Source organism: Corylus avellana, chromosome ca6, assembly GCF_901000735.1.
Source record: "Corylus avellana chromosome ca6, CavTom2PMs-1.0".
Classification (NCBI taxonomy): domain Eukaryota; kingdom Viridiplantae; phylum Streptophyta; class Magnoliopsida; order Fagales; family Betulaceae; genus Corylus; species Corylus avellana.
The window spans coordinates 29,145,864-29,159,975 of NC_081546.1; the positions used below are offsets into that span (position 1 = coordinate 29,145,864).

Here is a 14,112-nt window from a genome sequence, read left to right on the forward strand (position 1 = left end):
TGGTTTTGCCTACGAGAGTTGAATGATTAGAGCCACCATATACAATAACTAAAAGCAACCGACAAGTTACACCAATGCTGACAAACCAATGAGAAGAGTGAAAAGAAATTACAAATTGTAACTCTCAACTGCAAATGGTATCATTTGAATGAGACATGGATTGATTTAACATTCAATTTTGATTATGCTATACATGTCCTGTTCACACAATAGGCATAATTGTTAAATTATCAATTGTCTCAACATGTAAATTTAATCACTCAAATATGGTTAGACAAGATAGGTCCACAAATTTTTTCATGGTATCAAAGCCTATTACAGAATAAATGGTACTCACACAGCTCACACTACTTATCCCATAACAAAGACCAGGAAAAATATTAATGTTATTTGGTGCCTTGAATATCTCAAGTCCTATGGGTAAGCAAACTGGATTAAGAGAGACATGGTCGCAAGACAGAGTAGGTCAATCTCGTTAATAAGAGGGGGAGGATCGATGAAGTGATGTGAAGCAATGATTAACCCAAGATACGGATCTTCGTATGTTGTTCGTTCAATCTTTATAGACAAGCGATTCAATAACGGTACAGTAGTAGTGCTGTCTGTGGTGTATGACATCATCTTATGCTTCATACTTAACTTAATAGTGTACACAGTAGTTATTTCCCCCCGAGCTACTTAGCTTTGACTTGAATATCTCCCACTTTTCCTCATGAGCTCGAAAAACATCCCTAGGGTTAGGGGATTTAAAATCACCGCATGCATAACGAGTGTGGGGCCCATCAAGTTTTGTCTTGTTTGTTTTGGCCTTTTGAAGTTGTAGCCTACTCTTTCTTTTTTCCTTCTTTGAGTTGGTTTTGGATTTGCAATACTTCTCCTTTTAGGAGAAGTAAACCAACTTTGCTAACTATAAATGAGAGGCTTTGCAACATAGTGACTTGGGAGAAAAATTAGAAGCCACATATCTCATTAGGGTTTTCTCACTTTCTTGTGCCTTGTGGCACTTAGAGAAGAAGAGAGTTTTCTTTGTCAATTTTTCTCTCTTTTATATTTTTCTCTTTTGTGTGAGAGTGAGATTTGAGTGTATTGGAGCTTTGGGTTTTGAGTGATTCTCTCCCGTTACCTTTGTACTCCATCTTTTGTTAGTGAATTTCCTCTAGATCATCTCTGCCAGTAGATGTAGGCTTATTAAGCCAAACCACTTAAATCTTGGTGTCATGTGTGATTAATCTATTTTTTTATTCTGTACTTTTCTACTTCTTTAGGATCCTGTATTTATAATTCCGTGCACAACAAGTGGTGTCAGAGCATGAATTTTTTATTTTGCGGGATGACTTCTACAAAATTTAAAGTAGAAAAGTTTAATGGTTGGAATAGTTTCAGTCGCATATCAAGACGTGTTCTTTAAACATTATCAACCACGAACAACCCAACGTTATCACAGTCCTTTCTTTATCTACTAACCATCTATTCATGTTTTTTTTTCTTTTTATTCTTCTTGCTTTTATCATTTCCAACATAGGCTGGCTGGCTCACACTACAGCTAGCTGGTGTTGGATTAAGATCTGTGCATATAAAATATTCTCTTTTTTTTTTTTTTTTTAATGCTACGTAAATGTCATTAATTATTTCCAAAAAAAAAAAAAAAACTGATAATAAATTAGATATTGTTAGATATAGATCATCTTATGCTAATTATTTCCACGTGGACACAACATGTCAGAACGCGAGCTCTAAACCTACCCCACTAGAGGTTCTGAGAATAAACTAGACCTAGCTAGGAAAATTGCAAAGTTTAGCTCCATGGCATTGCCAGTCGCATTCCATGAAAGAAAAGAAAAAGAAAACTCGAGGAAAGAGAAAGAAAGCCACGTGAGAGAGTGATAAGAGAAGAAGGGACTAAAAGGCAAAGAAAAACAAAACAAACCATGAAGGAGTACTCACGGATGTGGGTGAAAAGGGGAATGAATGGGAAGGAATAAAGTAGAGACAATAAGACAAAAGTGGGAAATTAACCTTTAAGAATTTTATAGTTTAAGGAATATGTATTTATATTTTAAGTATTGATATTTAATTACTTTGTTTTTAGGAGTGAGTGACTCGACTGAGGCACGGTAAATCGTTGTGGCGGTGGTAGCTTTAGGTAAGTAGAACTAATATTTAATACGTTCTTCACGAAAACAATACACGTAAATGCAAGATTTAAAATAAATTGTAAACTTTAAATTAAATGTATTTTAGTGTCTATACATGTGCATATATATTATATTATCATTGATTTTTAAAAGAAATGTGACATTTTAAGTAAATCATGAAAATAAGTAGAGCTATACTTTGATAATTTTATGATGAAAGATGACACCCAGTTTTGTGCGTATATTATATTATCATTGATTCTTAAAAGAAATGTGAGATTTTAAATAAATCATGAAAATAAGTCGAGCTATACTTTGATAATTTTATGATAAATGATGACACCCAATTTTCAAGAACTATAAATTGGTATGATTTATGAATGACTAATATATATATATATATATATATATATATATATATATATATATTCTATTCAAAGTGGGGCCGAGAAGGGAATGAATGATTAATATTGGTCAAATGAGTTATAGAGATAAAAAGGCGGTTGTGGTTAGCGGTCAATGGCTAAAACCACTAACTGCAACCGCCTCCACTAACTGGTTAGTGGTTAACTGGCTATGCACTTAACCACCCGGTTAGCAGTTAACCGCCTAGGCTAATCGCTTTTTTTGGGCCTTTTTTTGGACTTTTTTGGGGCTGGTTTTGAACTCACTTTAAAGGTTTTTTTGCTCACTTTAAACTTCTTCTTTTTTTTCCTTTTCATGACCATTTTAACATTAAAAATTGCTATATACCAAAATTTTGTTTCCATCCAAAATTTAGATGGAAGGTAGTTACAATGATGTTTCTTTTTTCCCCTTACTATAACGTCTTGTCAGCCAATTTATAACTTTAAATAACTAATTGCCAATTGCTGAAACCCAATGGACAAAAAAAATAAAATAAAAAACCCTCCATTTCTTGCGCCTTATTGGACACCATGTGTTGGTCAAACTTACTCCGGTCCTTCTGATTTGGCATGTTGAACCGCCGGGTAATTACTAAGGTCTCACGTATTTTCCTTTTCTTTTTTTTTTTTTTTTTGGGAGGATGATATGTGTTTTCTCGTGTTTTCTTATATTATCATGGTCTTATGGGGATATTATTTTCTAAAAATAAGGTGAAAAAAATAAGGGTCAATTTTTTTTTTTTTAATAAATAATATTCACTTAAGACTAGTAGAACAAAAAGAGAGAATTTTTTTTTTTTTTCTAGTGGTATGGCTTGAGGGGTTGAATAGGGTCACTAATGACAGGAATAACAGGATGTCCCTCTTTGATTTTCTCAAAGTGGGAATTAAATTTTGACAGCTTCTAGATCTCTCCGGTTAAATATATGTCAATAGTCAACATAGTTGGATCAAGGTTAATATTGGTTGCTTTTGAAAAGTTCAAACAAGAGTATATATTTGGGATCACGTTGTTGTAAAAATCAACATTTGGATAGCAATGACTTATATATAATTTTTTTTTTTTAAAAAAAAAAAAAAATTGTTGGTTTTCGCTACTATATCATCCTAGCTAGCTAATTGTATGGCAATTGCAAATTAAATATCATTTTTCAATCAAAATATGGATAGAGATCACTTTGAGGTGTTGAATTACCTTATTTTTGTTTGTTTGGTTTAGGGGTTTTATTGCAATTTGGACAATAGTGATTTCAAAACATTGTTAATAAAAATACGGAAACGTTGTTAAACGTTTGGTTAAATTGTACTTCGACCTTTGAAATTGTGTTGCATTTTTAAAAAATACATATTTGCCTTTGGCATTTTTATTTATTTTTTGCAAATGCACTTTAAGAGAGAATATCGCGGAGAATGCACTGTCAAATCCAGGAAATAACTACAGTTTTTTTTTTTTTTTTTTTTTTTTCAAATGCAATTTCAACGCACTCTAAAATTATTTGGGTCCTTTGGAAAGGCAGGAAAGGAGCTACAGTTTTGGTCACGACAGCATCAACTTAAGCATATCGTGGAGAATGCAGAGTACACAATGAGTATTGATATGTAAGCATGTACAGACAAAGCTAGGGATGCATACAAATATTCAATTCCCTTAAACTGCTCAGATCTCAATTAACACGAGAACTAAAAAAAAAAATTAAAAATATTGATTTGATCGAGAAGATTATTATTATTCATGAGCTCTTATAACGAAAAAATTTAGGATAATTTGAAGAATCAAGCTAACATGTCCCAAAACAAATAAAAGAGCTGAATAATAAAAGTAATCTTCTCATATCATTAATCTTTGTATCAACTTTCCCATAATATAAAGGGTTACATGGTACAGATATAGATAGAAATACAAAGTTCCTCAAAAAAAAAAAAAAAAAAAAAAAAGGATAGATAGAAAAACAAAGATGCAAAATGCGTAATAAAATGTTTAAATGACAAGAAAAATTAACTTCGCTTATCACCCCGTTCTACATGACGTCAACATTTTCCTTAATCATATAAAAAAGTATTGTTTAAATATTCTAACATCATCTTTTTTAATGACTTTTTTAAATATGTCAACAGTTTCCTTAATCATATTAAAAAGTATTGTTTAAATATTCTAACATCATCTTTTTTAATGACTTTTTTTAATACCTCACGTAATCCCTTTTGAAAAAAGGTTCATGCATGTTTAAAGCATACTTCACGAGTTGATTATGCGTAATAGGCTCTGTGTAAAAAGGCCAAGAATTAATGTTGTTGTTTTCAACCATAATCAAGAGACCAAAAATGAGTAGCAAATACTTTCTACTAGTACTGTCGCTCTCGCTCATTGTGGTGGTGATTCTCGGCACTATTGACTCACTAGCTGACACAGCAGTTTTAAGGGGACATAAAAAAAATTTGTAGCATAAACGTGTTGAAACCCCTCAACAACTCTTGGAACACAACAGAAAGATGTGTTGAAACCCCTCAAATCACCCAAAATTACTCATTTCTTCACCACTCATCGATTCCACCAACAACCAAAGCTATCACAATCCTATCTCTACCTATAACAGCACGTTTTCCTAATACTAATTAACCTTCTATTCTTGTTTTATCTTTTTACTCTTCTGTCAAACCCTAACCATTTCCAACATGGGCTGGCAGGCTCACACTACAGGCTAGGATTAAGATCTCTAAATGTAAAATCTTCTATTTATTTTTTTAATGCTTAGTAAATGTCATTATTATTAAGAAAAATAAGCAGAAGCATGCAGTATCACAGGAGGTATATTACTAAATTATGCTAATTATTTCGACACGACATGTCATTACGCGAGGTCTATTATATAAGCCTTCCCTACGGATTCTGAGAATCTGGTCATGATTTCTGAAAACTAGAGCTACGAAAATAGAAAAGATTGGCCATAGGACAAAGCTGTAGCTGGGTGCTAGCCAGGGCATTTAATTAATTGTAAGGTACAATTGGGTATTGGTCATGTCTCAAAATAATATATATTTAAAGACAAAAAATAATAATAATACATATTTATTAGACACGTTGTATGATCTGGTTGAAGAGGACGCATGCAAGCCATGCCCTAGAAGTTTACTGACTGAAGAAAAATTTAGCTTAATGGCAGTTGCATTCCACCGGATCAGAAAGAGACTCTCTCCAACGTGCAAAAGATGGGAAGAAAAAGCCGATTAAATTAGTAGGGTTTTGATAAGCATATACGTACACTGTAATACCTCATTCTAAATTTTTTTATGAAACGTTTGTGTGTATCTGCTTTTAAATACTTTTTGGATGAAAATTTTCACCTTTGTCGTCGAAGAATATTGACGAAGGCTGCAGTTTTTATGGGTAGATCTTGATAGATATATCATATGGTTTTATACCCGGCCGTGACATATATATGGTTTTAACGGCAAATTTGTGTCCTGTGTCCAGACTGTTGGACAAGTTGGTTTACTGCTGGGGCGAATGTACGTTGCTGGGTGTATGGGTGTATAAACCAGCGGTTATAACCCTCCCGCAACCGTTAATTGCTTATAACCGCTTTAATAGGCTGTTATAATATCATAATATAAATATATATTATATATTTATATTAAAAATATAACATTAAAACGACGTCGTTTTAGTATTACAGTGTTGTTTTAAATACGAGTTAGAAATATGATTTCATCATATCTATTATTTTTTGGAACACTTTGACCCAAAACTATTTAAAATAAGCCCAACAAATAGGTAAAAAAAGGCCTAAAACACTTAAAAAAACTCATATATATATATAAAATAAAAAAATTATAAAACTATCAGTTATTAGTTTGAATAACCGCTAACCGCCAGTTTAGTTATAAAATAATCACTAATCGCTTAAGTGGAGCAGTTGTGATTATTAAAATCCAATAACCACCGTCTTAGACGATTGCGGTTAGCAGTTTTATCAATAACCACAATTGCTTGTACACTCCTAATAGGGTGGGAGGGGGCAAGTACTATATATGCTCCCAAAAATTTATAAGAATCTCAATAATTTAGATAGCATTTTCACATGAACAGTCTGCAATATTGGACTGTAATTTATAGAACGATGGGCATCTCAAACTGCATTTGTACGTGGTTTCCATTAGCAAGACATAAAGCATTATTACAGCTAAAAGTTAGAATCTATTCTTAGATATCATATGATTTTATGAGAGATGTAATTTCAGCATATATTGTAGTCAAATCAAATCAAATTTAAATATTTTTCTATATATTTAAATTATTTGTATTGTAAAATTATCTATTTAATAAGAGTAACTGTAGTCCTTAAAGTTTTATTATGTGGATATAAATTAAAAACTGAATCATATAAAATTCGTCTCAATTTCCTTTATTCCGATTTAAGTTTATTATATATATTATCTTTTCTTTCGCTAAACATAGATTTGAATGCAGCAAACTAACAAAAGAATGAAGAATCATAATTATAAAGACCCCTAAAGAAAAACATAGATTTGAAATGAGATCCGTGATAAGAATACCCTAATGAAATTGCGATGAAATGATGACTTTGGGCTGTCTGACTTATCGCTGGAACAGAAATGGATGACTTTCTTTGGTTTTGCCTACGAGAGTTGAATGATTAGAGCCATCATATACAATAACTAAAAGCAACCGACAAGTTACACCAATGCTGGCAAACCAATGACAAGAGTGAAAAGAAATTACAATTTGTAACTCTCAAACGCAAATGGTATCATTTGAATGAGACATGGATTGATTTAACATGAATGAGACATGGATTGATTTAACATGAATGCGACAAGGAGATGAGCCTGCTCGGTTACTATGTCTGGCATGTCGCCAACGATGACAATAATTGGGTGCTTTCTCTTGCTGCAGGTAGGAATATATGAAACATGTTTAACCTGATTTATTTCTTCAGAAGACTTTTATTTTTAGTATATATGATAAGATCAATATTTCCCGCAAGAAAAAAAAAAAAAAAAAAAAAAAAACAGCAACTTATATGCAATAGCTCAAGATCCAAGTCCACTCATACCATTAAAGTATTGATTAAATGATTAAATTTATCTTTTCTTATAATTAGTTTAAATTTTTAGAATAAGTGGCGAAAGTTCATGAGTTCAAACCCTTATTCCATCAATTCACCCTCCATTTCAATTAAATATTTTACGAGTTAGGCATCAACTAATACTTGAGGGGGAGTGTTAATAAAAATGTTGATTGAATGATTAAATTCATTTCTTTCTATTAACGTAAGCTTTTGAGATAACTAGTGATTTAATAAATACGATACACTAATTTATGTCCATATATATGTAGTATGATGTATAAGCTAATCCTAGAAACACATGAGATTAACATGTAATTAGAACATGCTAGCTATTATTTTGCATTAATCTCAGAACATATATTATTTGAGTAATTTTATTTAATAGACTCATGTACGACTTCTATAAAATTTAGATGATGTGGTAATAAAAAATTAGACCTTTGTTTCCTTTTCTTTTCTTTTTTATTTTTTTTTATTTTTTTTTTTATTTTTATGACAAGGGTTAATTTTTATTACCACGCCATCCAATATTTTTATATATCGCAGATATACATGAGTCTCCTAAATAGATTACCATATCATCCAATTTTTACGAATACTAACAATTAAAACTACTTGACAATATTGTAATGTAGCATTATTTTTATGACATGTTTCTATCTCTTGCATGATGATTTTAGCTTCAGTTCAAGAGATTCATAACGGGATTGACAACAATAAGCACCAAAAATGGAGATTGTTAGTGATCGTTTTGGTTACAATTGTACTGCTGCAATTTTCTTCCTCCTAGTGTCGGTGATGTGTTATTATTAAGGAAGAGAAGCTAAAAGCACAAGGTAAAATTTCTCTTGTACCTTTTGTATTATAGGTAGGATTTTTATTATTTACTGCTTAATTAACAAAGAAAAAAAAAAAAAAAGAGAGAAAATTTGATGCTTTAAAATATGACGGTGGAAGCAGATAAAGAAGCAGAAGGGAAAAAAGACAGCATAGCAGCTGTTGGAAAGTTCAATAGCAATGTTCCTGATCTTCAAGTCTTTAGTTATGCTGATATTGATGAGCCTACAAACAAATTTGCATTTGAAAATAAGCTAGGAGAGGGTGGTTATGGTCCCGTTTACAAGGTAAATTAACTTTTTTTAATTAGTCATAGGTTAATTACAATTAGGCTTTGTATAATTAGTCCATAATTACTATCACTACAAAAATATACTAAAAAATGGGAAGAATTCTAACCCTAAGATAACTGTAATAACAAAACTAATCCTAAATCAGGTGACAAGATAAACCACTTAGCCAATCATCCAACTTGTATTCAGCTAGTTACAAAAGAAGGAAGAAATATTCTAACTGGCTTCTTCATCCTCCAGCCACGTGATCCCCACAAAATTCTTCTGCACATTTTCTTACCACGACTATTGACTACGAGTGTGTATGTTGCAGGGTATACTAGCAAACGGAGAGGAAATAGCAATTAAAAAACTTTCAAAAGCTTCCACACAGGGATTTGAGGAGTTCAAGAATGAAGTTACACTCGCAGCAAAACTACAACATGTTAATCTTGTGAGAGTTTTGGGATTTTGCATTGAAAGGAATGAACAAATGCTGATCTATGAGTACATGCCTAACAAAAGCTTGGACTTCTACCTCTTTGGTTAGAATCTTTTTAATTTGCTTATACTTAATTAATTGAAGAATCATATTTAGGAACACATGTAACAATTTTTTTCTTGATCTTATTGATGCAGATCTTGCTAGACAATCTCTTTTGGATTGGAGAAAACGAGTTGATATCATCGAAGGGATTACTCAAGGTCTTCTATATCTCCAAGAATACTCACGATTTACAATCATTCATCGAGACCTCAAAGCTTGTAACATTTTACTTGACATCGAAATGAAACCTAAGATTTCAGATTTTGGTATGGCTAAAATTTTCATGAAAGATGAACATGAAGCAAATACAGGCCGAATTGTTGGAACATATTAAGTAATTTAAAGATTGAAGTTTAGTAATTTAAACATTCCAGTCAAATAATTAATATTGCATATATGCAGTGGTTACGTTCCTCTTGAATTTGTTAAACGAGGTTTGTACTCTACCAAATATGACGTTTATAGCTTTGGAGTTCTACATCTACACATCATAAGTGGGAAGAGGAACGCATGTTGTTATGGTGCGAATGAAAATTTAAACCTCCTAGATTACGTAAGTTGGTTTAATCATGCTTTTGTCTTTTGTCTTTTTTGTGTTTTGTGTAATTGCAAATTGAAGTTTGCTGATGATCAGCAAGATTGATATATGATGGTTTCATTTATCTCAGGCATATGAGCTGTGGAAATCAGGCAAAGGCATGGAGTTTATGGATCCATCTCTGGATGATACACTTTAATCATGTAAACTAATCAGATGCATGCAAAGAGCTCTTTTGTGCGTTCAGGAAAATGCAGCTGATAGGCCATCCATATTGGAGGTTCCTTCAATGCTAAAAAGTGAAATTGCAGCTCTGACAATTCCAAAAGTGCCAAATTTTTCTACAAAAAGAAATGAAGAAGAGGAAAATAAATCTGAGTTACAGCTAGAAAATTTTTCTATTAATGATACCACAATCTCCCAATTTGTACCCCGATAATTAAGCATGGAGGTCTTTCTGCAATATAGTTTCAGACAGGGTATTTACATGTTTTTCGTATCATTGTAATGACATTTAATTTGGATTACTTTGCGGAAAGCTTATTAGATCTTCCTGGGATCCTTGGAATAAGGCAGGAAATAACAACATTTTTGGGCTGGACAGGCAAGAAACTTAAGCAAATTGTGGAAATTGCAGAGCATTTACATGATCATAAGCATTTATCTTTCTGAAAAGTTACTAGTTTTCAGAAAGATTCATATATGTAAGTGATAAAGCAAAAGAATTAATAGAATCAAGTACACATTGAGCTTCACCAAAAATTGTGTAGAAGAGATTGGTTTAGGAAAAATATTAAAGGAAAAACATTAACTACAACAGTACAATGTGTTCCATAAAGGAAACTCTTTGACAATACAACGGTAACACTGCATAATATAGGAAAGTTCATAATACAAAGGGAAATATCTTTTCGTGCAACATGTCCGCACTCCATAGTAGCATTAATGCCTTCAACAGTAACTTTAGCATATATAGAAATATCTTCACACATCCACACCTGTAATGGCGCAACTACACAATATACCATATAGAATATGATCTTGTCTAGGCCCAATATGGAAAGTCGTCAACGGTACTAACAAGAGGAGTATCCCTCCTTAGCCAACGCTACTGCTGAATTTCAATGATTTTAAATTTGTAAATAAAAATATGAAAAATGAAATAGACTATGTCAATTTCATTTAAACGTCATGATGTCACATAAATCAAGATTTCAAATGGGGTGACACCAAAGAGAGCAGCTGTTGTGTGGTCGTTGCACAAAAGCCAACTTTTGTGCAAACCACTCAGCATCTAAGACATCATCTATTTTAGAAAATTGCAAGAAAAATGCATGTTTGCAAAGTATAGGATTAATCCCCACACAGCTATTTAGCCACCGTCAGCCTCCGCCAACCGCTGCTAGCCTCCACCGATCGAATCGAACCACCACCCACGCCTAGACTCCTCCGCCCACCGCCCAATCGGATCTCTCTCCCTCTCTCACTTAGTCGGCATGGGTGGCCGCGAGGTGGCGCCAAATCCAGTTGGGGGGGGGGCCAAGCCACAGGGGGGGCTTGCAGTGAACCGCCCCCACCTCCCTCTGCCACCCTCTATATTTATTTTTTTTTTTTAAAAAAAAAAAAGTAATTAAACCTGATATAATCAGGTGTAGGTGTTTATTTTTTTTTAGAGTGTTCTAACTTACGTAGCAACCAATGAATGGTTTGCACAAAACCCCAATTTATGCATTGACCACATAGAAGTTATTTTCGACACAAAATACGTACACGGTTAGATATGCAACAAAAAAAATATTTGATTGGTGAAATAGTTTGAGTTAAGAGGGGATTAGAATTTGTGTTAAAGTAGAATTTTATTTAATAAGGATTAGTAAATAAAATACACAGATAGCCAGAGATTGCAACTACGTTGGCCTTAGCCTCATGGCATGCAGTATTCCTACATGAACATGATCGATGAAAAATGACCATCCTTGGCTCACGTATTACAATATATATATATAATTGATCCGCTCCATCTCATTTCCAGTAGAGACATTGTAGTAGTAGTCCTTCCCATTGGTCCTCTCCCGTATGTCCAACTCTTGCAAGTATACAAATGAGGGAAAACTGAAACCAAGGATAGAAACAATGTTGAGTTGCAATATGAACAAACACTATTAATTAAATTTACCATCCTATATATATCCAGCATTTGTAGGGGAAAAAAAGGATTGAGCAAAAAATATCAACAGAAAAACAATGAGCAGCAAAGTGCAGTATTTCCTGTTTGTCTTATCTTTAGATTTGCTTTTAGTAGCAATTTAGGGGAAGAAGGATTTTTTTTTTTTTTTTTTTTTTTTTTTTAAGTTTTGATTCTGTTTAGTCATTTTCTAAGATTTTGTTTTGTTAGAGCAGTATTCTGTTTAATGGTCCTAACCCTGTCCCTACCAACATAATATTGTGATATACAAACCCAATCAACCACGCACCAACAACCAAAGCTATCATAATCCTTTCTCTACCTATAACAGCACGTTTTCCTCATACTGATTAACCTTCTATGCTTGTTTTATCTTTTTACTCTTCTGTCAAGCCCTAATCATTTCCAACATGGGCTGGCTCACACTACAATAGAAATTAAAAGATTGGCCATAGGACAAAGCTGTAGCTGGGTGCTAGCTAGGGCATTTAATTAATTGTAACGTACAATTGGGTATTGGTCATGTCTCAAAATAATATATATTTATAAGACACGTGATATGATCTGGTTGAAGAGGACGCAGTCGCATTCCACTGGATCAGAAGAGACTCCAACGTGCAAAAGATGGGAAGAAAAAACCGATCAAATTAGTAGGATTTTGATTAGCATATACGTACACTGTAATACCTCATTTAAAATTATCAGATGAGACATGTGTATCTGCTTTTAAAGATTTTTTGGATAAAAATTTTCACCATTGTCGTCGAAGAATATTGACGAAGGCTGCAGTTTTTATGGGTAGATCTTGATAGATACATATCAAATTGTTTTATATGTCAGTGGCGGAGCCACATGGAGGCAAGAGGTGGCCACGGCCCCTATGTGGGATTTTTTTTAAAAAAAAATTCTACACCGGCCCTTTCAAACTATTAAGAAAAAAATATATAAGCAGCCCCTACGTGAAATTTTTTAAACTCCTCCATTACTCGTTGGCTTCTCAAATCTTGCGCTTCGGCATTCTTTTTCCTTTCTTTTCTCATTTTTCTTCTTTTCCCACCTTCTCCATCAACTTCCTCTTTCTTTTTTTTCTTTTTTGTTTTTTTTTTTTAAATTTTATTTTTGTTTTTATTTTCTAAACTCACTTTGTTTTATATTATTTACTTTATTTCTTTGTCTCCCACTATCCACTCTCTTTCTTTTGTTTTTTGTTTTCCTCCCTTTCTCAAGCTTCCAGCTTCTTCTCTCCCTTTCTCTTCTCTTGGCCTCACTCTCCCTTCGTGGTTTAGTCCCTCTCAATTTCTCAAATCAAATACTCTCTCAGGTTTCGACTTTATTAAATTAGGGCTTTCGATATGTAAATTTAATATTAGTTCATTGGAGTTTGATCTTGGATTGGGTCATCATATATGAGAATATGATGTTAATCAACGAGGTGCAAAATAACTCATCGCATGTCACACTTTTTGAGGTTAGTACTCTAAGTTCAATTCCTAATCTAAGTGGTCTTGTAATTTGAATATTTTTGCTATTAACTATTGAGAATATTGGTTGTTAGAATTTAAACATTTAACTGGAGAATTTGACACAATTCTAAGCTCAATTCATCATTATATTTAAGTACCAATGATTAGAAAAAGAATAAAAAATAGAAAAAAGTATTAGTTCATCACATGGTGAAAAAAAAAAATTAAGAAAACAATTTTTAGTTTAGTGGCCCCTTCAATATGAAAAGGCTGACTCCGCCACTGATACCCGTGACATATGGTTTTAATGACAAATTTGTGTCCTATGTCCAGATTGCTCGACAAATTGGTTACTGATGCGGTGAATGTAAGTTGCAGGGTGTAAAGGTGTATAAACAAAGCGGTCATAACCTTCACACAACTGTTAACCGCTTAAAACTGTTTTTATAGGCGGTTATAAAAAACAGATAACCGCCTAGGACAGAATGATTAGTGATTTTAGAGTAAGAAAAAGTGATTTATAACCACTAACCGCCTAGTCTTATATATAATAATATAAATATATATTGTTAGGGAGAAAACCAGTAATCAAGTTTCAACAACTGTGATGCCTTTCCACGAAAGGCTTGTCACTCTGG

The 14,112-nt window shown here is 33.0% G+C and overlaps 1 protein-coding gene across 1 annotated transcript; it reads left to right on the forward strand.

Annotated features, from left to right (window-relative positions):
* Positions 1–8,576: 8,576 nt before the first annotated feature.
* Positions 8,577–9,622, forward strand: LOC132185570 (G-type lectin S-receptor-like serine/threonine-protein kinase At1g67520). Its single transcript, XM_059599331.1, has 3 exons — positions 8,577–8,756; positions 9,076–9,286; positions 9,381–9,622. The coding sequence occupies exons 1-3, from the start codon at positions 8,577–8,579 to the stop codon at positions 9,620–9,622; spliced, it is 633 nt and encodes a 210-aa protein (XP_059455314.1).
* The last annotated feature ends 4,490 nt before the right edge of the window (positions 9,623–14,112 follow it).